Below are 25,411 nucleotides of genomic sequence, written 5' to 3'. Positions count from 1 at the left end.
GAAATATGATCATCATGTGATTTGATTCCTACCTACCATGTATATATAGAAAAGAAGATGAGAAAGTTCAACTATGACGTACATATGATAACTTATGTGCTAAGATAAGATATAGAAGATACATATAAATAACTTATGCCTTTTGGGGGTACTCGTTAGATAATGACAAAAAGAAAAAGAAAAAGAAAAGGTCAAAAAGTACGAAGGTAATTTTTTTTTTTTTTTTTTTTTAAACAACCCTAATATCAGTGATTCTATAAATTGTGTAGTTCCCATGACGTAATCGGCATTGATTTGCAAATGTCACACGAGTCGTCCATAATTCTATTTCCAATTACATAAAATTTGATCACCGTACCATGTAATTTCATTTTCATCCTATATATTCAAGCGTATTATAACCTTGAAGCAGGCATAATAAACGAATGACTCAATATGAATTTTCTTTAGGAATTACTTGGATATAGTTTTGCAACAAATTAAGTACTGTATTCATTATTGAAGGATCTCAAAGCCGACGAAACCTATAATAAGAAGAAACAGACACGGGTGATCTCATTAATTTGTACGTCCGGCAATGGAAAAATACTCATATGCTTAATTAAGTCAATAATCTCTTAGAGAAGAAGAGTGCATGGTGAAGCATAAAAAATTGTAATGCGGTGATAGAATGAATGAAATAGTTTCATACTTTTTATAGCTCTTTTTCTTCACGTCATGGCCGGGCTCCTCCAGGTGTCACTCTGCTATTGAGCAGTGCTCTAATTGGGCATAGTGTTTGATCACTAACCTTGACGAATCACATCTCATGACATGTTTTATCTTCTGTCTTGATATGGTTCTGACAAGGCCACAGTGTCGAATTAAATGTCACATGCTACTGTTGCAGGGAGGTAATGCATGGTTCATGTACCGACGCGTTGACACCGAACAGAATATTGATTATTATGCAGGCTATTCAATGGGCAGTTTCCAAGGAAGAAAACAGAATAATAATCCCAAACACAGAGAGGAACTCTGAGAGAAATATCAATAATCAAAATTGTCTGTTGAAAAACACCCACAAGCCAAGCTATTATAGTTAAAAATTGCAAAATATAACAAAACCCTAATAGCCTTATTAAAACAAAATATAGGAATAAACAAGTCGACCGCCGAAAATCTGGCCCAAATCGGGCTCAGAATCACCTCCTAAATGACACAAAAAGTTACCATAAAAGAAAAAAAAAAATCTCTAAAATTAGGGTTTTGGAAATGAAAATAGCGAATTTTGGGCTCGAAACTAGGCGTACCGAAGAGAGTTTTCTGAATTGGGGTCCTATGCGCGAATCGGATACTAATAGCCAAAGTTATAGCCAAAATACTGCAGCGCACTCGAATATTAAGCTAGATCACGATTTCTTGCCAATTTTGCATTGATTCGCCTGCTCCAGGTAATTCGGCGCCATCAATGTGCAATCTGACAACTCAATATTGTCTGACTCGAGTTCACCTACATCACACGTGGTGTCACCTAATTAATGTTCAGACACGAATATGGGAAATGATTGAAGTGAGGTTGTGAGAGGGCTATCAACCGAAACTTGAAGCTTGTTTCATACACTAGTTTCATAACAATTTACTTACTAAGTCGTAAACTTACATTCACATGCTACGAATAACACTCAAAGTTAAATAAATTTAATTATTTAATTTTAAGGGCATTACAGTATCGCCTACAAGATGGGCCTTGTTGGCTGTTGGAAGCACGACTTGTTAGGTGGGCCTTCTTAGCCCTATCTTGGGCCTGGCAGCCCATTACATGGCAGAGTTACTCTCGGGTATACTATTTGGATTTCAACCAAATTTATGAGTTTCAAAGAAGATGATAATTGATAAAGGTCAGTAATTACGTGATAAGAAAAAATGTAGACGTTACAGAAGAACTTAATGCTTTTTGACACTTTATACGGAAGTGGCTTTTTAAGGAAAAGCAAGAACTAGTAAAATTGTTAGATATTGACAAAAAGAAAAAGAAAAGGAATAAATTGTGAATCTCTTCGACCTAGTACATGCAATTGCTTTACTTTTGAGCAATTCATATTCTTTTCCCAATATTCGCCCAACCCTAATATCCATTGCTTTTCTTTTGAGACTAGGCTTTACTTTTGTCGTCCATGACCATGCCCATGACCGTACAAATAACCCAAAATTAAAGCACTTCTTAAAACGTATAAAAACAGCAACCTTTTTTTATTATTTTCTTTATTCTTTTTAATTTATATTATTTAAATATACTTTCACATAAACATTAGAGGAAAGAGAGAGGTATGAGAAATTCATTTAAATTTTTTTTTTCAGAGAAATACTAAAAGAAAAAGAAAAGAAAAGAAAGATAAAACAAAAATATTAAAATAATGTTAAGGGAAGCAAAAATGTTACCCTAGATTTATGGTTGCACTTTTAGTTCCATTAGTTTAGGGAACACTAATGGAATTTGTGGGGTATGGTTTTTTTAAAGAATTTTTCTTATATTTAGGGAACCTGTTACTAGTGCTCTAACAAATCAACTAAGCCTGACAGACATGGCTTTAATAACAATTTATTATTTTTCCTTGATTAAGGTTCCGTTTGTTTTAGCGTAAAATGATGTATGAAAAATATTTTTTTTCGCATTTTCTAGTGTTTTGTGCTATTAAAAATAGTAGTCTACCGAAAACATTTCTTTAATTTCCGTAAAATGATTTACCTTTTTTAAAATTGTAAATTATTTTCTAAGTTTGAACTTTTTATTCTCAATCGTTGGACCAACGCTGGAATTCCGCCAAAACAACGCTGGACCGTCACCAAAACTCAAAATTTTAGGTTATTTTTTTTTTATAAAAATATGTTCTATATTAATATTTTTATGACGTATATTGTAAGTTGAACAGGTCCAGAAGACACGACAAAAAGAAAATAAAAATGGAGATAGTATTCTTAGAAAAGCAAATTTGGAGGAAGCAAACGGTGATTTGAAAGCATGTTTTGAGTCGCTTATAATTTTATTTAAAACATGTTATATTTGTAATATGAGTGTGATAAATGAGTGAAGAATAGTATTATTATTCAAGTATAATTGATCTAGTCTGCCAAGCATGACCTATAAGAATAAAAATATTTTGTAATAGATGATAATTTATTCACTTTAAATTAAAATTATTTAAATTACTTGTCTTTATAAATACAATCAAATAAAAAAAAAAAAGTATCATCTAAATGCTTTAATTTGTAAATATAGATCATACTCCAAATTAAACTAGGCCAAACCACATAATTTATGTATCTATCTACTACAAATTAAACACTTTATTATGAAATTCTACAAGAACTGAGTACTCCATTTTTTTTTTCTTCAAAGTGGGAAGGGGGAAACACCCTTTGTGTTTAGAGAAAGAGATGTAATATGTTGCCATCCCATGACAAAATTATTGACTTTTTTTTTTTTTTTTTTTCAATTAAACAAAAAATACAAAACCATGTAAATGAGTTAGGGTCTAGTTTTGTGTTTTCTTTTTAAAATAAAAAATTTAAAAAAAATTAAAAAGAAATAAAAAAATCAATATTTGTGTCAATAGTTGTGTCTTTGGGTGGCAAAATATCATTTATCTGAGAGAAAGAAAATGATACTTTTACAACTTCTATACATAGGGGGTGCAAAACCCGCCAATACCCACCCCGCCCACACCTAGCCTGCAATGCCGTTTGTGTACAGGCTGAACTTGGGTAAATCTATGCGAGGGCGGGGTGGGTTGCGGGTTTAGAATTTTTCAAACCCCGGATACCCACCCCGCACCGCAATAACCCTAAAAGAACAAAAAAACCCTAACTCCCTGCCCCTCACATCTTTTTCTTTCTTTCTTTCCCTTTCTTCTTCGAGTTCTTTCCCAGCGTCGCTTAGCCCTACCGAGACCCCCGATTTCGTCCTTCATCATTTTGAGTCATAATTTCTAAGGAAGAGTCCCCTCCGTCATTGGTCTTCTTCCTTTTCTCTTTGGGATCCTCTGTCTACCTTTCTCTCTTCGATCTTCGTGTTGTGTTATTTCACCAAAACCTATCTCTTTCTTTGCGCCGCTCACCCAGATCTCTCTCTCTCTCTCTCTCTCTCTCTCTCTCTCTCTCTCTCTCTCTCTCTCTCTCTCTCTCTCTCTCTCTCTCTCTCTCTCTCTCTCTCTCTCTCTCTCTCTCTCTCTGTATCGTTTTCTTGTAGAAGCTTCACCTTCCCCCTGCTTGTGGGGAGTCATGAAGCTCTAGATCAGGGTTAACGAGGAGACCGGGAAGATCGTCGACGCTCGCTTCAAGACCTTCGGTTATGGTTCCGCAATTTCATCATCGTCCGTAGGTTGGTGTTTCTCGGTTGCAATCATTTGTTTATGATTTATTTGGTTTCTAAGAAAATCGAGGAAACGAGAGAGTCGGTGAGGGTTGCTTGGTTTCTTCTGTTTCTAGGTATTGATTCTAGCTTTCTTGATTTCTCAAGCGCCAATCTTTCCCCCTCTCAATTTTTCACCGGCCCCGCCCTGCCAAACCCGCACAACCCGCCCCCGTAAACCCCACCTCGCCCAAACTGTAACCCTGCGGCTACCTTGTAAATGGTACAGGCTACGGGTAAGGGTTTTCAAAACCCGCCGGTGCGGGGCTAGGGGCCAAAATGGCTAAAATCCGCCCCGTCCAGTGCACAATCCTATTTGTACAACTCTAACAATTTTTTTTTTCTTCAAACTAAGCATTATATCTATTTTTTACATGTGGGTCCTACATATCCAATGATTGATTTTTTTTAAAATAAAAAATAAAAAAAATTGTTAGAGTTGTAAACGTATCATATCTCTTATGTTAAAAGTATATATGGAGCGACCATTAATCAACAAAAGGGTTTTCCGTGTGATCGATTTACTTGTTTGTAATGAATTTATTTATGTCTAAAGTTGAAGCCTCCTTGGATTCTGTAACGACCCAAGGAAAAGCGCTAGTCACATCTGCGCTATCACCCCAAAAGGACTAGTCAATTTGAAGCTTTCCCTAGAATCACTTATAAAACCCAGTTTCACCTAGTAACTAGGCAATGTGGGACTTAGTACCCATGAGTATCTTTATAAACTACTCACTCTGTGAACTATTCATCTCTTCCCAATATGGGACAAAGGTGTTACAAACTGCCCCCCTTAAACCCCTGACGTCCCCGTCAAGGCCATGTCATGAAGTGCTCCAGTACCACATAACCTGGCTTTGATACCATTTGTAACGACCCAAGGAAAAGCGCTAGCAACATCTGCGCTATCACCCCAAAAGGACTAGTCAATTTGAAGTTTTCCCTATAATCACTTATAAAGCCCAGTTTCACCTAGTAACTAGGCAATGTGGGACTTAGCACCCATGAGTATCTTTATAAACTACCCACTCTGTGAACTATTCATCTCTTCCAATATGGGACCGGAGTGTTACAGATTCTCCATGATAAATGAGGTTATGAATTCAGCGGTTCAATTTTACATTTTTTTTTCCTTTTCATCAAGTTCTCAAACTAGTGAGAAATTCCTGAAAAGACGCAATCCATGCAGTAGTCAAGACACAATCTGTAGCAGACTACTTAAAGTCTGTATGAGATTATGTTAAGGACTCTAAAAAGTATTTTTAGTACTTAAAAGGTTTTTCAGGTTAAAAATATTGATTTGGTAAAAAAAAACTTGAAATTCTCTTCCAAGGGTACTGAATTATATATATATATATATATATAGCCCAAAGACGATAAAAAGGGTAACAGCCAGGCCAAGATCACAACACTAACTGGCGCACTGAATCCTCTTAAACATTGACAGACCTAAAATGGCAGCAACAAAGGTATGCCTGAAGCTTTTGATAGAGAAAAAGAGCCAACGGGTGCTCTTCGCTGAAGCAGACAAGAAATTTGTTGATTTTCTCTTTAGCATTTTCACTCTGCCGGTCGGAACTGTCACTAGGCTCTTACAAAAGCAAGACATGGCAGGCTGCTTGCATAGCCTGTACAAGAGCATAGAGAATCTGCGTGATATTTACCTTCAGCCAAACCAAGACAAAAACTTTCTGCTAAACCCAAAAGTAGCCATTTCCGGTGCTAAAGTCCCTCTCCTCTTGCCAAGCGTTGAGCTGTCATATACAACCATGAAATTTTATAGGTGTGATACGACAAGGACGAGGACAAGGACGATTTTGTGGGACGGCCCGGAAGCCGTCGTCAACGACTGTTCCTCGGAGTACGTGGCTAATGACCGGAGAGCAATTTGTCCTCATTGCAAGAGTTCAATGACCTCCGAGCTAAAATACGTAGAGTACCCACCAAGGGATATCAAGGCATCCTCCTCTAGTGAGGGAGGTTATGTGAAAGGGGTGATTACTTACATGGTGATGGATGATCTTGACGTTAAGCCCATGTCCATCATCTCTGCTATCACTTTACTTAGCAAATTTAATGTCAGGGACGTAGGGGCTGTTGAGGAGAAGGTGGTCGATTTGGGCATGGATGAGGTATGGCAGTCCCCCTTTTACTTTCTGTGCATTAATTACAACTATATATATCAAATGCTTCATATTGCTGTCGCTTCTTTTTTCTTTTTGGTTAACATTGTACAATAAACTCGTTTTGTTAAAGTTCTAGTTTTACAAGTCTGGAAACATGAAATACTGGTCTTTTTTGGAAGCTGTTTGTGGGGATGTAATAGCATATATCACCTAAAAACATGGGCATAGGGGTATTGATCATTAATTTGTAACTGAGTTACTTCAAGGAAAAAAAGGAAAAACAAAAAAGAGGAAACTTGTCCATCATCTACCAAGCTTACAGAGAAAGGATAATTCCTCCTTTTTACAATGACGACTTCCATGTGTAGAACAATCACAATTAACTCACACGATGCAATTATGTGATTATGTCTCCCAATCCCTTTGTATAAAGAGTAATGATTTATTGCCACCTTTTGATACAACTTTTCACCATATTTCCTATGTGGCAAGGTGGTCCCCCACCTGATTTTATTTTTAAAACTCAAAAAGTAGTAGGAGACCACCTTACCACATAGGAAAGGTGATGAAAAGTTGTATCAAAATGTGGTAATGAATCATTACTCTTGTGTAAATAACTCCATCATGCGATTGATTATTAATTTATAAATACACAGTTTCGTAAAGCTTTTAATTTTCTATAATTACCTTTTTATTTTTTATGTCTGATTTCATGGTATCAAATTAGAAGTCCTAAGTTCAAATTATGTCTCAATCATTCACCCTTTATTTTAAATTAAATAATTCATGTATTAGGTCTTACTTATTAAAAGATAGTTTGAACCACACGTGAGAGAGATGTACGTTTAAATTATTTACTCATTCCTATCATTCATCAAGTAAATAAACAGTTTCTGTAAAGCTTTTAATTTTCTATTAATTACCTTCTTAATTTTCTATGTCTAATTTCATGGTATCAAATTAAAGTAGATGTCTTGAGTTTAAACACAATCTCACTCATTCACCTTTTATTTTCAATTAAATAATTCATGTGTTATGTATCTCTTATTAAAAGAGAGTTTAAGCCCACATGTGAGATAGATATTAAAATATTGATTAAATGATCATTAAATTTACTCATTCATATAAATTTAAACTTTTGAATTATAATTTGGGTTAAATAGGCTATTAGTATATGTGGTTTCATTTTTTATTTTTTTTGGCCCATTGTGCTTCATTTTTTATTACAGCTGGTACATAGGCTATGGGAAAAGACAGAAATGGTACTTTCGTTCAAATTTTCATAAAAAAACTAATGGTCGTCCACGTTAGCGCTGACGTGATTTGGATTTAATCTTTAAGTTTTCAATTTATAAAAATAAGGTCTTTAAGTTTTGCCCAAGTTTCAAATTGATTTCTCTATTACTTTACTATCAAAGTTAACAATTTTTCATTTGTCACATGTGTTCATTTGACACTCTAGGAACGTTAATGTTAGCACTCAATACAACGTCAATATCCATGTCAACATCAAAGTTAACGGTTTTCCATCTAATGTTCCAAATCTAGAAGATTAAGATGTGAAGAATATGATTTTTGTTTCTAGAGTTGGGTCTTTTTTTTTTTTTTTTCTTTTTTTTTTTTTCTTTATGGATGACTTTGCATCTAATGATGTGGCATTGATATTAAGTGCTGATGGGTCAATTGAGACATACATAAAATATGACATAGGGGCTTATTTAAAATTTGTGCAAAACCTAATGGTCATATTCTTGAAATTAAAAACTTAAGGACTAAATTCAAATAAGATAAAAACTTAAGGACTAAATATGATTTTTCCCTTTATTTTTAAGGTTTTCTAAAAAAAATCAGTAAGGGTGGCTCCTCTGCGCAAGATGTGGGTGGCTGGTCACCCCCAGTAAAATAAAACAAAACAAAACAAAACAAAATTTCAAGGGTTTGGCCCTTGCACCCCCAACGGCTAAACCCCTGAAATTTTGTTTTCTTTTTCTTTGGCCCTTAGTAGTGCCCAAACCACCCCTGCCAAACCAACCCAAGGGTGGTTCGGCCACTCTAGACCGGTGCTAGAAGTGTCTCAACCACCTCCACTGCCAAAATGGGGGCGACTGGGGAGCCCATTCTTGTCCAAAGGGGTGGCTCTGCAATCCCTAACGATTTTTTTTTTTTTTAATAAGGCCTTTAAATAAAATAAATAAAATAAAATAAAAAACATGTGGCAGCCACGTCAGTGTTGATGTGGTGACTTACGTGGCATTTGAACATGTGTCGCAATTTTAAGTGTGTTACGTGTCGCTGGCGTGGACATTCGTTAGTTTTTGGATGGATGTACTATTTTTGTCTTTTTCCATAATCCAGGTACCAACTGTGATAAAAAATAAAGCACATAGGGCAAAAAAAATTAAAAAAATAAAACCATGCATGTAAGGCAAAAAGGTGTTTAACCCTTATAATTAAGTTATATTTGAGTGTCCATATTTGAATGAAGGTTTACTCATGCGATGATGCTGTACGTTGAAGTCACGAGGGCACTGTTTTAGTCATGAGATGTTTGTACTTTATTATTACACATAAAATTATAACTATATTGTTCCTTTATCTGGTCTGTTGATAGGGTGTGAGATTGCTTGGGGCATCTCTGCAATCGAAGACTGTTCTGACTGATGTCTTTCTACAGAAAGATTGGAACCAAACTGTTAATGAGGAGTTAGTAATTGAAGATGTTAATTGAATGAAGGCAGTGTTGCTGTTATTGGTCTTTTAATTTCAAGGTGAAAGAAGTCTGTGGGATAATTGATCCAAAAATGTATCTGTGAGATTGGTATTGAGTTGTTTCTATATTCTGTTTCATGACCTTCTTGTACGGTCTATGTTTATCAAATCTGTGGGATAAAGCCGTCTACGTCACACATAGATATTTCATGCATAAAATATTTTTCTACATTTCATAATTATACTAAAAAATGTATGATATGTTGGCACTTAGGCAAGCATATATATATATATAGTAATTATTGTAAAAACACAGAATTTTTTTTGTTTTTTTTTTTTTTTTGTTTGTACAAGGTAACCAGAGTTACCATATATTAATCTGAAAGACCCGAAGGCAAATACAGTGAATAGAGGTACAGGCGTACAACGATACCCTACACACTAAGCCAAAAAAACTGACTTGGGTGCTGCCAACAAATTCAAAAATATTACAGGGACAGACATTGGAGCCACTCTTTGACAATAACGCGCGCCTCTAACAAAGAAAAGAAGGTTGATCCGAGTTAACAAGCCATAAACAATCCAATAATACCGGAAAAATCATCGACAAACTTTCGAAAACTAAACTCCAAAAATAGAAAACAACACAACAGAAAACCAAAATACAGAGTTGCCGTCAGAAGATAGTTGCCATCGCCGGAGATGGCGCTGTAGGACACACGCCAGCCCCGAAGACCTCTTTGTAGCAAGCGACCGCCATGGACCACCGAAATCTAGCCACCAAGACCTGGAAGAAAGGGCGTGGCCCTCACGTGCTGGCGAATGGGTGAAAACTCCCTGGCGCGTGGCACCGAAACTTCGACGAGGTCGTGGTTTGAAGCAATAGGACCGGAAGACGACGGCGAACACCATGTTGAGGCACATGTCAAGAAAGAACCGACAAATGATCACAAATCTGGCTTCAAAGATGCATATGGACGGATTTAAGAAACGGCTAGAGATCGCTGGGCACAGAAACTCCCAGAGGACGACTCATGTTGCCTTCTTGCCAGAGAAAACCAAGAAAACCACAAAAACCAACTCTAAAGCCCTAAAAGCTCGGAGGTAGATAACCTCCACCGGATCTAGCCCGAGAGGAACAAAAACTTCCACAATGCTCAAATCCACATAATCTAACAAAGAGATGAGAATAAGAAAGAGATACATAATTAAGGTGGTTCGGTTTATGACTTATATCTACACATCAAAGTCTTTTTGTTGGTTACATCTTTCATTTTGATTTATTTGATTATATACAAAACACTATTTTTAGAGAAATAGTCTAAACGTTTCAAATCTCTTCTACTTCTACATTAATAACAATAATCTGATTTATCATCTTATAATTGTTGGCTCTTGAGTACTTGTAACTCTTGTTTCTTAAGTTTTTGTAACTTTTGTCTCAATAATTATCATGTGATATAACACGAGTTCAGAGCATCCCTAGTGAGCTCTCTAAATTTTCTCCAAATTTAAGCTGAACAATCTACTTTTGTTATTTTATCTATAACTTTTAAAAAGTTTCCTGCATCAAACTCTCTATATATTTTTCTATTTTAGACATATATTATTTTTTATTGATTTTGAGAATAATCACCACTACTTGGTCCACCCCCACCCCACCCAAGCTTCTGCAAGCTCCTCTGCTACTGCTCCTTCACCAGCCGAATGTACTTCTCGGCTGTAGCGCCCCAGATTTTTAGTTATAAAATAAAATGTCTTAAATTAGAATTTTAAAACTGAGTAAAATAGACAAGTCTTGAGTTGACACTCGAATGGCTTGATACTGTATGAAACAGTATTCACATTCAGAAATTGATAAAAATTATGTGTCATACTTTATCTCCGATAATTAATAAGGAATACATGAATATTTATGAAAATAAATATTATTTAGTCTCATTTATTTATAAACAATGATTTTGTAAATAAAGAATATTATTAATTAGACTATAATAATATTACTTAGTGATTTGATTAAATAAATAGACTGACTTAATTGTCCAGTAAATTGGTAAGTATGATATTATTGTATAATATTTACAGTAAATAAATATTATCTGTTTAGTATATTATAATATTTATTATTAGCACAATATTATTTAGTATAATAATATTCTCTCTCTCTCTCTCTCTCATTCCTCACCAACTAAAAAAAGAAGAATCAATAAAAAATTATATTTTTCTTTTCAAGTAAAAAAGTATTTAGAGAGTTTGATTAGTGGTGCTCTTGAAAAGTGGCTAATTAAAATAGTAAAAACATATTTTTCTAGTTAAAATTTGGTTAAACTATAAGGAGCTCACTAAGAATGCTCTAAGTATCACCGTTAGGTAGATTTTGAGGTTGAGTGTTAATTTTTAAACTACGGAGGTACAAGTACTAAAGTGATAATATCTTGAGAAGGTATATATAATGTATTTTTCCGTTAAAAAAAAGAGGAGAGTAATAGATTATATATGTCAGTCATGCGACTCTAACCGTTGAATGTAATAACTAGTTTCCTCCTTTGTGCATATAGGGTCTCAAATTGCTCAAGGCTTCTCTACAATCGAAGACGGTTCTGACTTCTGACTGACGTCTTCCTTCCAACCAGTGGAGATCATTGAAAGAAGCGAGTGGTTGCATTGTATTGGTCTTGTACGTAATTTCTAGGTGCAAGAACCCTGTGGGATTATTTATCCAAAAAAGTATCGATCTATCACTATGAGATTAATTGCTAATTTGGCGTTACTTTAATTAGTTGCAATCATGCTTTAATTTCATGTTCTGTTTCATGACCAGCCAAGCTTGTGTGTTCCATGCATAATTTAACTGTTAAAATAAAATTAATTGATCATTTTGTAATTTTTATCTCTTGAATTCTTGTAGCTTTTGTACGTCTTTAGAATACATGTAAACTCTTGTCTCTTGAGTTATTGTAACTCTTGCCTATCTCAATAGTATGACATATTAGCAACTTGTAATTTTTATTTTTCCTTGTGAATAATGTGGATATTTACGACCATTTATTTCCTCTAATAAACATGCATGCACACCAACGTTACCTACTCTCTTGTACACTATTTAGGGTTAATGACCAGATTTTAAAAGGGATTTATCTAGGGCTGGCAATTTTGACACGACCCGACAACCCGACACGAACACGACACGAAATTAGCGGGTTTGGGTCTACCTTAAACGGGTTTGGGTCATAAACGGGTCTACCCGTTTATGACCCGTTTATCTTGGTTTGGCGGGTCGGGTCGCGGGTCACCCGCGGGTGACACACCAGACACGATTAACTTTTTCTCTTTTTTTTTTTCTTATTTCTTTTTTGGGTTAAAAAAAAAAAAAAGAGGAGAATGGCCTAATGGGAAATTGTCAAATTGGGGGGAATGATTTGAAAAGTGAAAAGTTGAAAACAAAAGATTCAAAACTCAAAAGAATCAAAATAGTGAAAACACAAACAAATATATATATATATATATAGATTCTTAAATTTTTAAATAATATCACAAGTTTCTTAAACTCTTAGCTTGTTAGTAAGTAGTAACTTAATATATATATTCATAATCACTTACTAATTTTATGTTTATTTTATCTATTTTTATGTAGAATTTTCTAGCATTTGATGGAGTCGATCCTGATGTACAAAAGACTCAATTGAAACTTTATTTGGATGAACCCAAGTATTTGGAGAAGAACACGACATTTGACATCCTTTTATTTTGAAAAGGAAATGAATTTCGTTATCCTGAAGTAGCTGCCATGGCTCGTGATGTTTTGAGTATTCTTATTTCTACTATTGCTTCAGAATCTACTTTTAGTATTGGTGGACGTGTGATTGATCAATATAGGAGTTCACTCAAGCCTGATATTGTTGAGGCATTGGTTTGCACTAGAAATTGGTTATATGGAAAGCAAGGTAATATAAGTTATTTGCATATTTAATTTCTTCATTTACTTGTATTTTTTCATCTTATTTTAATGAAATTAATTTCTTTTATCTTTTGATATAGAACAAACTTCAATGAAGGTGGATAACGAAAAAGAGGATGTTTTGACATTGGATAGGAGATCCCCTATTTTTTCTTTTGTTCTTATGTTATTGTTTGTATTTTAGCATGTGAGGCAAAATGGTACAATCTGTTAGATTGATATTGAATTGTAGAAAGTAAATGATGTTAGTTGACATCTTAAACTTTTTTACCTTCCAATGTAATTATTCTGTTTTTTTCCTTTAGGTATTGGAGTTGAATGACAAAGATGGGCATGTCAAACTAACCTGCGTTGGACTCAATCTGATGGACAATTATAATGCAGTTTGTTGTATTTGTAAATTTGTAACGATGATGTAGTGTTTTTTTTTTTTTGTTATTTGATTAGACAATTAAACATATTAAGTGATTTGGTGCTAGCCTACTAGGAGACTAGGAGTAGGAATTTAAAGATGAATTACTAAAATTATTATTATTTCATTTAAATACCAACAAAAAACCCCCCAAAATAATAATATATATATATATATTTAAAAAAAAAAAAAAAAACTTTTAAGCTAAACGGGTCAAACGGGTCGTGTCGGGTCGTGTTGACCCGGTTCGACCCATTATGTTAAACGGGTCTCACGGGTCGTGTCGGGTGACCCGTGAAATTATCGTGTCGTGTCGTGTCTGGGTCTAGGCTAAACGGGTCGCGGGTCTTAACGGGTCGTGTCGGGTGACCCGTTTTGCCAGCCCTAGATTTATCCGACTGGCCAGCCGGGTGAATCTCTTACCAGCACTGACAAGTTTACGAGTTCAAAAGCCAATATAATTAGCACAGGCAATTATCATGTTGGCACCACAACGGCACAACTAATAGGATCAGGTTTGTCGTAACGATATTTTTTTTTTTTTTGATGAATAAGTAGAAATTGATATTAACAAAAAACATAGTACTGTACAAACACCGACAAACCAATTAAACCATAAACAAAACAAAGGAAACCTCTGTAAACTCATCTACCAACTAACAACCTGATTAAACCAAAACATTAACATCAATGTTCCAGTTCAAACACAAACTAATATTTTCCAGATTCTTCTTAAAATTTCTCTTCCCCGAAACTCTATACCGGACTTCCCAGATGATAGATTTCAATATCTGTTCTTCAGTTTTGATCTATCCTCCATGCTGAATAGCATTACGAGCCTTCCAAATTTCATAAACGGTGGCACTCAGCACCAACCGACAAAGAACCCCTCTCATGGCCTTCGTCTTCCAACTTCGACACCCTTCCTCAAGAATATCCTCCCAATCATTTGGAGGATTTGGTATATTACACCGTTCCATACAAGTTCGTCATAAGCGAGAACAAAACCCACAACAAAAAAATAGGTGATTTCTACTCTCTATACCATTCCAACAAAATACACAAGCAGTGTCGCCCTTATACCCCCATGCAAGCATTCGATCTCCAGTTGTAAGTCTATTCTTAAACACCAACCAAATAATAAAAGCCTGCTTATGGATGGAGTAAGAGTGTCAAACCAAAGGCCATCAGTTGACACAGCTTCTCTTAATTCGGAAGTGGTTCAATGTATCTGCACTAACATAAACACCAGGACGGGAGATGGTCCAAACAGGAGAATCAACAATACCCAAGTGCACTTCTGGAAGTTTAGTTTGAATTTCTACAAGATCTTCAGAGCGAGCCGGTCTCCAGCACCATATACCATCCTTCAAAACAGAACTTAATTTGGCCTCCAAATTGCTACAAGAATCATACACAATTCTGAAGCCAAACTTCTCCCCTAAGACACCAAAAGGATTCCAGTTATCCATCCATAAATGGATATTTTCTCCAGTACCCACCTCAAATCGGATCAAACCTCTAGCCAAATGTGGAAATTTGAGAAGCTTTCTCCAGCACCATGAACCATTTTGAGGGGTAGAAACATTCCAAAAACTCTTCCCCTTCAACAAATAGGCTTGCACCCAAGCCACGCACAAAGAGCCAGACCGAGCAAACATCACCCATAGATGTCTCATAATTGCCGAGGTGTTCCAGGACTCCAAGTCTTTCAATCCCAAACCTCCTTCTTAGGAAAACAAACATCCTTCCAAGCCACTTTTGCCTTTGCATTATCCTCAACCCCACCATTCCAAAGAAATCGGTTAAAAACTTGGCTTATATCCTTGAGAACCTTCTTAGGAAGGATAAAGATACTCGACCAGTATACTTGGAGACTGAAAAGAACAGAGGATAGCAACTGCAACCGACCCGCAAAAGAAAGTTTTTTGGAAGTCCAAGAGTTAATCCTGCCTGTAATTCTATCAACAAGAGCCTTACAATCCCCAGCTGATAGCTTTGAGGAAATCAGAGGGATCCCAAGATATCTGACAGGGAGAAGACCTTCCTTCATCTGCAGATCTTCAAGCAAAAGTGCCCTCATTCCATCAGAAACTCCAGCACAGAACAGGAAACTTTTAGAGGGGTTTGCCTTCAAACCTGAAATCTGTTCAAACTCCAGCAGTGCATTCTTAATGACAGCAATAGAGTTTGTCATAACGATTTGGAGGCACTATTTTATTGGAGAAAGATGCGGTATCTACTCGGACAATAAAGCTTTTAGTATTTCTTCACTCAAAAAAACAACTGAATATGAGACAAAAAATGGTTATGAGTTGATTAAGGACAATGATTGTGAGATCCTTTACCAGGCAAACATAGTGGTAGACGTACGGGTTGAGCCGGAAATCAATTGGAGAGTTAGGCGCATTGGAAATTTCTCAGTCACATTTGGTTATGGAGTTTGAGAAGTTGAAGTTAAAAGTTGTGGAAGAAGGAAGACCAGCACTTTTGGTCGATTTAGTATTTCAACAGGAGCTTGATTTCTATGATCTGTTGGATGATGAATTGTTGTAACATCACGACCAAATATGTGTCTCAGTTGGAGGCAATGGGCTTGACTTTGTTTATAGCAAACATGTTTGGGCTTCTCGGCATGGGTAGCTATTTTGCTTTTGAGCCTATTTTCAGGCCCACAGAGTGTTAGACATTAGTATGTTTGGAAATCTTTTTAAAAAGTGTTTTCCGTTGTAAACGCTAAAAACTCTTCTCAAATATTAATTATCCAAGCAGATTTCAGATGTGGCTCTACTACTAACACACATTTCAAGACAAATCACAAACCTCTTTTTGAAAAGCAAAACACTTTGCAGAAAATACTAGTAAAAAAATAAAATAAAATTACTTCTAAAATTTTTTTTAACATGAACACTTGACCACCTCGTGGCAACCACTATGAACTTTTGACAGTCTTACAGTGGCCACCATTAACTTCTGTGGGCTTGCAGTGGCCGAATAAATGTTAGGTGACTTCGTGGTGGCCGCTAGAAACATACGGCATCCTCTCAATGGCCGCCCTTGAACATTTAATAGCCCCATTGTATCCGCCATAAACTTTCAATAGTCGCACAGTGGCCACATGAATTTTTTGGAGCCCCAAAATGACAGTTATAAACTTTTGGCAGCCTTGCAATGACCTTTAAGAATGTTCGACGATCCATGATGGTCGTAATGAACTTTTGGCGGCCTCTCGGTGGCTGCTAGGTACTCATGGAGGCCCCGTTGCATGTGGCCATTAAGAATGTCTAACAGCCTCACAATGGCTACTCGATCCGTCCGGCAGCCTCGCAATGGCTGTTAAAACCGTCTCGAGTAAACATCGCAGTGGTTGCCGCTAGACAATCACCATCGTTGAAGTGTAAATTGCAATTGTTTTTATTTTTATTATTTTTCTTTTTAATTTCAAGGAATACTCTTCAATTTTTGAGATATGTTTGTTAATGTGTTTTGAGTTTTTTTTTTTTTTGTTTTAAACAAATGTTTTGGTGTGACATAAAGATAAAAATGATTTTGAGTGTTGTGTATATATTTTGAGTTGTTTGTTAATGTTTTTGTTTTGAGAATATCAAACAAAAATTTTAACCTACAAACAAAAATTTGTTTGTTGACTCACTTTTTTCAAACGTGGCACCTACCAAATTAATTCTCAAATTTTGTCTTTATTAAAACTTTACCAAACCGACATGCATTCTCTAGAAATAAAAACTGTTGTGAATGCTTAGACCATTATGTTATGTTACCAACAGAAAGATGTACAATAGCCCATTATCTAGTCCATTTAGGTTTAGCTCTTGTAAACATTAGGATTAAGGATTAATGGCTTAGAATGTTTAGGATCTTAAGATTTAGGGCTTGTTTGATATATATATATATATGTGCAGAATAGACCCTCAAATGGAATGTTATTTTTATGTACTAACTATTCTAGCTTTTATTTCATCGCACATTATTCTTAAGAATAGATATTCTCATATGAAGATAAATACTTATTTTTCTAAAAAACTAAAAAGAATAATTACTCTCTCACTTAAGGAATGGAATGAGTTTTTCAAAAAATCAATTAATTTTCGTTTTTTATTTTTATGAAAACCTAACCTAAATTAAAAAGAAAAAAGGAACACCACACAAGTAACAAATTAACTTCAAATCAAAATCACAACCCTCTCCCACGGTAACAATTAGCAATATTATTATGTTAGAATTTGCAGAAGTTTAATTATTAACATGCAACAAATAAAAATCATATTAGCACGCATACCAGATTTGAGTAACATGAAATTAACGTACAAGAGGGTCATGAAACAGAACATGAGAAACATGGTTGCAACAAAAACACCAAAATACCAAACTCACATAATACTTTTTTGGGACAAATTATTCCACAGTGTTCCTGCACCTCGAAATTAGAAGAGACTAACAAGAAGCAACGGTGCTTTCATTTGGCTCTGTATTTAGGCACACATCCTGAATTACTTCTATCTCATTGTCAGTATGGTTTGAAAGGAAGACATCGGTCAGAACAGTCTTAGATTTTAAAGAAGCCTCGAGCAAACTCAGAACCTAACAACGTACAGAACACACAAGGAACAATGTTAGATATGTATTTGTAAAGCGAGAACTACCCTCAAGAAAACGGTTTACGCGGTTCAATGTTCAACAAAAAAAAGAAAGAAGAAAACTGTCAGCAAAAAACGCATTTGATATATAGTTGTAATGCACAGAAAGAAAGGGATGACTGATATACCTCATCAATGCCTAAATCCACCACCATCTCCTCAACAGCCCCAAGGTCCCTGACACCAAACTTGGTAAGTAAAGAGATAGAAGAGATGGTGGACATGGGCTTCACGTCAAGATCATCCATAACCATGTAAGTAATCACCCCTTTCACGTAACCTCCCTCACTAGAGGAGGATGCCTTGATATCCCTTGGTGGGTACTCTACGTATTTTTGCTCGGATGTCATTGAACTCTTGCAATGAGGACAAATTGCTCTCTGGTCATTAGCCACGTACTCACTACAGTTGCTGTACTTGCTACTGCCAGAACTGACATGCACACACCTATAAAAATTAGTGGCTGTATATGACTGCTCAACGCTTGGCAAGAGGAGAGGGACTTTAGCACCAGAAATGGCTACTTTTGGGTCGAGCAGAAAGTTTTTATCTTGGTCTGGCTGAAGGTAAATATCACTCAAATTCTCTATGCTCTTGTACAGGCTACGCAAGCAGCCTGCCATGTTTTTCTTTTGTAAGAGCCTAGTGATAGTTCCGACCGGCAGAATGAAAATGCTAAAGAGGAAATCAACAAATTCCTTGTCTGCTTCAGCAAAGAGCACCCGCTGGCTCTTTTTCTCTATCAAAAGCTTCAGGCTTACCTGTTTTGTTGCTGCCATTTTAGGTATGTCAATGGTAAGAGGATTTTCGTTTAGTTAGTGTCGTCTCTTGGCCTGTCTGTTACCCTTTTTATACTCTTAATTTGTGCTATATGGAATTCACTCTTGGAAGTTGGAAGTACCTTCCTTTTCTACACTTTGCATTTGCAGTCACAGTCACGATTCATGAACGTCCTTCGGGCTTGGAACATTCATATAATCATTTTGCTGCAGAGTAATTCTAAATAATACAATCTCTCATCCCACTTTCATACCACTGAACTGGTGTGAAAATTTCTATTAACCATTAAATTTTGTCATTTTTTAATAAAAACTGATCTAAAGACTGATAATCGCACTATTTCATATCAGCCCTGTATTATGAAAGTGACTCGGATAATATAACTATATAAGAGATGAGTATCTAGTATTGATCCATGCTGCAAGGGATTGTTGATATGGAAAATCCCTTTCCAATTTTGCCACAAATTAAAGAGAGATTTATGAGTAGTAATAACTACTTGAAGCAATTGAAAAGCCAATTTGATTAAAAAAAAACAATTCTCAGTTGACGTGTTCCTTTTACCCTTAAATCAATCTTAATTAAAAAATTGATGAATAAATTAAGTATATCACATAAGCTGAAATTATTAGAAGAATATTGAATAACATTTCTCTTGTTTCCTATTCCCATCTTTAATTTTAAGGCAATGAAAGTCTCATTAGCGTAAAGCTATATGTGCCTATGTGCATAATTCTATTCCCAAGGACATGAAATATGATCATCATGTGATTTGATTCCTACCTACCATGTATATATAGAAAAGAAGATGAGAAAGTTCAACTATGACGTACATATGATAACTTATGTGCTAAGATAAGATATAGAAGATACATATAAATAACTTATGCCTTTTGGGGGTACTCGTTAGATAATGACAAAAAGAAAAAGAAAAAGAAAAGGTCAAAAAGTACGAAGGTAATTTTTTTTTTTTTTTTTTTTTAAACAACCCTAATATCAGTGATTCTATAAATTGTGTAGTTCCCATGACGTAATCGGCATTGATTTGCAAATGTCACACGAGTCGTCCATAATTCTATTTCCAATTACATAAAATTTGATCACCGTACCATGTAATTTCATTTTCATCCTATATATTCAAGCGTATTATAACCTTGAAGCAGGCATAATAAACGAATGACTCAATATGAATTTTCTTTAGGAATTACTTGGATATAGTTTTGCAACAAATTAAGTACTGTATTCATTATTGAAGGATCTCAAAGCCGACGAAACCTATAATAAGAAGAAACAGACACGGGTGATCTCATTAATTTGTACGTCCGGCAATGGAAAAATACTCATATGCTTAATTAAGTCAATAATCTCTTAGAGAAGAAGAGTGCATGGTGAAGCATAAAAAATTGTAATGCGGTGATAGAATGAATGAAATAGTTTCATACTTTTTATAGCTCTTTTTCTTCACGTCATGGCCGGGCTCCTCCAGGTGTCACTCTGCTATTGAGCAGTGCTCTAATTGGGCATAGTGTTTGATCACTAACCTTGACGAATCACATCTCATGACATGTTTTATCTTCTGTCTTGATATGGTTCTGACAAGGCCACAGTGTCGAATTAAATGTCACATGCTACTGTTGCAGGGAGGTAATGCATGGTTCATGTACCGACGCGTTGACACCGAACAGAATATTGATTATTATGCAGGCTATTCAATGGGCAGTTTCCAAGGAAGAAAACAGAATAATAATCCCAAACACAGAGAGGAACTCTGAGAGAAATATCAATAATCAAAATTGTCTGTTGAAAAACACCCACAAGCCAAGCTATTATAGTTAAAAATTGCAAAATATAACAAAACCCTAATAGCCTTATTAAAACAAAATATAGGAATAAACAAGTCGACCGCCGAAAATCTGGCCCAAATCGGGCTCAGAATCACCTCCTAAATGACACAAAAAGTTACCATAAAAGAAAAAAAAAAATCTCTAAAATTAGGGTTTTGGAAATGAAAATAGCGAATTTTGGGCTCGAAACTAGGCGTACCGAAGAGAGTTTTCTGAATTGGGGTCCTATGCGCGAATCGGATACTAATAGCCAAAGTTATAGCCAAAATACTGCAGCGCACTCGAATATTAAGCTAGATCACGATTTCTTGCCAATTTTGCATTGATTCGCCTGCTCCAGGTAATTCGGCGCCATCAATGTGCAATCTGACAACTCAATATTGTCTGACTCGAGTTCACCTACATCACACGTGGTGTCACCTAATTAATGTTCAGACACGAATATGGGAAATGATTGAAGTGAGGTTGTGAGAGGGCTATCAACCGAAACTTGAAGCTTGTTTCATACACTAGTTTCATAACAATTTACTTACTAAGTCGTAAACTTACATTCACATGCTACGAATAACACTCAAAGTTAAATAAATTTAATTATTTAATTTTAAGGGCATTACAGTATCGCCTACAAGATGGGCCTTGTTGGCTGTTGGAAGCACGACTTGTTAGGTGGGCCTTCTTAGCCCTATCTTGGGCCTGGCAGCCCATTACATGGCAGAGTTACTCTCGGGTATACTATTTGGATTTCAACCAAATTTATGAGTTTCAAAGAAGATGATAATTGATAAAGGTCAGTAATTACGTGATAAGAAAAAATGTAGACGTTACAGAAGAACTTAATGCTTTTTGACACTTTATACGGAAGTGGCTTTTTAAGGAAAAGCAAGAACTAGTAAAATTGTTAGATATTGACAAAAAGAAAAAGAAAAGGAATAAATTGTGAATCTCTTCGACCTAGTACATGCAATTGCTTTACTTTTGAGCAATTCATATTCTTTTCCCAATATTCGCCCAACCCTAATATCCATTGCTTTTCTTTTGAGACTAGGCTTTACTTTTGTCGTCCATGACCATGCCCATGACCGTACAAATAACCCAAAATTAAAGCACTTCTTAAAACGTATAAAAACAGCAACCTTTTTTTATTATTTTCTTTATTCTTTTTAATTTATATTATTTAAATATACTTTCACATAAACATTAGAGGAAAGAGAGAGGTATGAGAAATTCATTTAAATTTTTTTTTTCAGAGAAATACTAAAAGAAAAAGAAAAGAAAAGAAAGATAAAACAAAAATATTAAAATAATGTTAAGGGAAGCAAAAATGTTACCCTAGATTTATGGTTGCACTTTTAGTTCCATTAGTTTAGGGAACACTAATGGAATTTGTGGGGTATGGTTTTTTTAAAGAATTTTTCTTATATTTAGGGAACCTGTTACTAGTGCTCTAACAAATCAACTAAGCCTGACAGACATGGCTTTAATAACAATTTATTATTTTTCCTTGATTAAGGTTCCGTTTGTTTTAGCGTAAAATGATGTATGAAAAATATTTTTTTTCGCATTTTCTAGTGTTTTGTGCTATTAAAAATAGTAGTCTACCGAAAACATTTCTTTAATTTCCGTAAAATGATTTACCTTTTTTAAAATTGTAAATTATTTTCTAAGTTTGAACTTTTTATTCTCAATCGTTGGACCAACGCTGGAATTCCGCCAAAACAACGCTGGACCGTCACCAAAACTCAAAATTTTAGGTTATTTTTTTTTTATAAAAATATGTTCTATATTAATATTTTTATGACGTATATTGTAAGTTGAACAGGTCCAGAAGACACGACAAAAAGAAAATAAAAATGGAGATAGTATTCTTAGAAAAGCAAATTTGGAGGAAGCAAACGGTGATTTGAAAGCATGTTTTGAGTCGCTTATAATTTTATTTAAAACATGTTATATTTGTAATATGAGTGTGATAAATGAGTGAAGAATAGTATTATTATTCAAGTATAATTGATCTAGTCTGCCAAGCATGACCTATAAGAATAAAAATATTTTGTAATAGATGATAATTTATTCACTTTAAATTAAAATTATTTAAATTACTTGTCTTTATAAATACAATCAAATAAAAAAAAAAAAAAAGTATCATCTAAATGCTTTAATTTGTAAATATAGATCATACTCCAAATTAAACTAGGCCAAACCACATAATTTATGTATCTATCTACTACAAATTAAACACTTTATTATGAAATTCTACACGAACTGAGTACTCCATTTTTTTTTTCTTCAAAGTGGGAAGGGGGAAACACCCTTTGTGTTTAGAGAAAGAGATGTAATATGTTGCCATCCCATGACAAAATTATTGACTTTTTTTTTTTTTTTCAATTAAACAAAAAATACAAAACCATGTAAATGAGTTAGGGTCTAGTTTTGTGTTTTCTTTTTAAAATAAAAAATTTAAAAAAAATTAAAAAGAAATAAAAAAATCAATATTTGTGTCAATAGTTGTGTCTTTGGGTGGCAAAATATCATTTATCTGAGAGAAAGAAAATGATACTTTTACAACTTCTATACATAGGGGGTGCAAAACCCGCCAATACCCACCCCGCCCACACCTAGCCTGCAATGCCGTTTGTGTACAGGCTGAACTTGGGTAAATCTATGCGAGGGCGGGGTGGGTTGCGGGTTTAGAATTTTTCAAACCCCGGATACCCACCCCGCACCGCAATAACCCTAAAAGAACAAAAAAACCCTAACTCCCTGCCCCTCACATCTTTTTCTTTCTTTCTTTCCCTTTCTTCTTCGAGTTCTTTCCCAGCGTCGCTTAGCCCTACCAAGACCCCCGATTTCGTCCTTCATCATTTTGAGTCATAATTTCTAAGGAAGAGTCCCCTCCGTCATTGGTCTTCTTCCTTTTCTCTTTGGGATCCTCTGTCTACCTTTCTCTCTTCGATCTTCGTGTTGTGTTATTTCACCAAAACCTATCTCTTTCTTTGCGCCGCTCACCCAGATCTCTCTCTCTCTCTCTCTCTCTCTCTCTCTCTCTCTGTATCGTTTTCTTGTAGAAGCTTCACCTTCCCCCTGCTTGTGGGGAGTCATGAAGCTCTAGATCAGGGTTAACGAGGAGACCGGGAAGATCGTCGACGCTCGCTTCAAGACCTTCGGTTATGGTTCCGCAATTTCATCATCGTCCGTAGGTTGGTGTTTCTCGGTTGCAATCATTTGTTTATGATTTATTTGGTTTCTAAGAAAATCGAGGAAACGAGAGAGTCGGTGAGGGTTGCTTGGTTTCTTCTGTTTCTAGGTATTGATTCTAGCTTTCTTGATTTCTCAAGCGCCAATCTTTCCCCCTCTCAATTTTTCACCGGCCCCGCCCTGCCAAACCCGCACAACCCGCCCCCGTAAACCCCACCTCGCCCAAACTGTAACCCTGCGGCTACCTTGTAAATGGTACGGGCTACGGGTAAGGGTTTTCAAAACCCGCCGGTGCGGGGCTAGGGGCCAAAATGGCTAAAATCCGCCCCGCCCAGTGCACAATCCTATTTGTACAACTCTAACAATTTTTTTTTTCTTCAAACTAAGCATTATATCTATTTTTTACATGTGGGTCCTACATATCCAATGATTGATTTTTTTTAAAATAAAAAATAAAAAAAATTGTTAGAGTTGTAAACGTATCATATCTCTTATGTTAAAAGTATATATGGAGCGACCATTAATCAACAAAAGGGTTTTCCGTGTGATCGATTTACTTGTTTGTAATGAATTTATTTATGTCTAAAGTTGAAGCCTCCTTGGATTCTGTAACGACCCAAGGAAAAGCGCTAGTCACATCTGCGCTATCACCCCAAAAGGACTAGTCAATTTGAAGCTTTCCCTAGAATCACTTATAAAACCCAGTTTCACCTAGTAACTAGGCAATGTGGGACTTAGTACCCATGAGTATCTTTATAAACTACTCACTCTGTGAACTATTCATCTCTTCCCAATATGGGACAGGGGTGTTACAAACTCCCCCCCTTAAACCCCTGACGTCCCCGTCAAGGCCATGTCATGAAGTGCTCCAGTACCACATAACCTGGCTTTGATACCATTTGTAACGACCCAAGGAAAAGCGCTAGCAACATCTGCGCTATCACCCCAAAAGGACTAGTCAATTTGAAGTTTTCCCTATAATCACTTATAAAGCCCAGTTTCACCTAGTAACTAGGCAATGTGGGACTTAGCACCCATGAGTATCTTTATAAACTACCCACTCTGTGAACTATTCATCTCTTCCAATATGGGACCGGAGTGTTACAGATTCTCCATGATAAATGAGGTTATGAATTCAGCGGTTCAATTTTACATTTTTTTTTCCTTTTCATCAAGTTCTCAAACTAGTGAGAAATTCCTGAAAAGACGCAATCCATGCAGTAGTCAAGACACAATCTGTAGCAGACTACTTAAAGTCTGTATGAGATTATGTTAAGGACTCTAAAAAGTATTTTTAGTACTTAAAAGGTTTTTCAGGTTAAAAATATTGATTTGGTAAAAAAAA

At 35.6% G+C, this 25,411-nt stretch overlaps 1 protein-coding gene and 1 long non-coding RNA gene across 2 annotated transcripts in view; one reads left to right on the top strand and one right to left on the bottom strand.

Moving 5' to 3' along the window:
* Window positions 1-25,411, top strand: part of LOC133862263 (uncharacterized) — a 76,065-nt gene that overhangs the window by 42,842 nt on the left and 7,812 nt on the right. The gene's annotated exons all lie outside the window — the stretch shown is intronic.
* Window positions 17,969-19,070, bottom strand: LOC133862470 (uncharacterized). The gene is made up of 2 exons (XM_062298303.1): window positions 18,379-19,070; window positions 17,969-18,194 (listed from the first exon to the last, which is right to left on the bottom strand). Exons 1-2 carry the CDS (start codon window positions 19,027-19,029, stop codon window positions 18,048-18,050), a joined length of 798 nt encoding a protein of 265 aa, XP_062154287.1. The 5' UTR covers window positions 19,030-19,070; the 3' UTR covers window positions 17,969-18,047.

The sequence above is a fragment of the Alnus glutinosa genome, chromosome 3 (assembly GCF_958979055.1).
Source record: "Alnus glutinosa chromosome 3, dhAlnGlut1.1, whole genome shotgun sequence".
Classification (NCBI taxonomy): domain Eukaryota; kingdom Viridiplantae; phylum Streptophyta; class Magnoliopsida; order Fagales; family Betulaceae; genus Alnus; species Alnus glutinosa.
The sequence above is the reverse complement of the archived record's forward strand: the minus strand, read 5'-3'. Positions and strand labels throughout refer to the sequence as shown.

Excerpts from the sequence above, each read along its gene's own strand:
- LOC133862470 (XM_062298303.1), bottom strand. The coding sequence starts at position 19,029 with ATGGCAGCAACAAAACAGGTAAGCCTGAAGCTTTTGATAGAGAAAAAG. Across the intron at positions 18,195-18,378 it reads TGGATTTAGGCATTGATGAG|GTTCTGAGTTTGCTCGAGGC; the intron begins GTATATCAGTCA and ends GTACGTTGTTAG.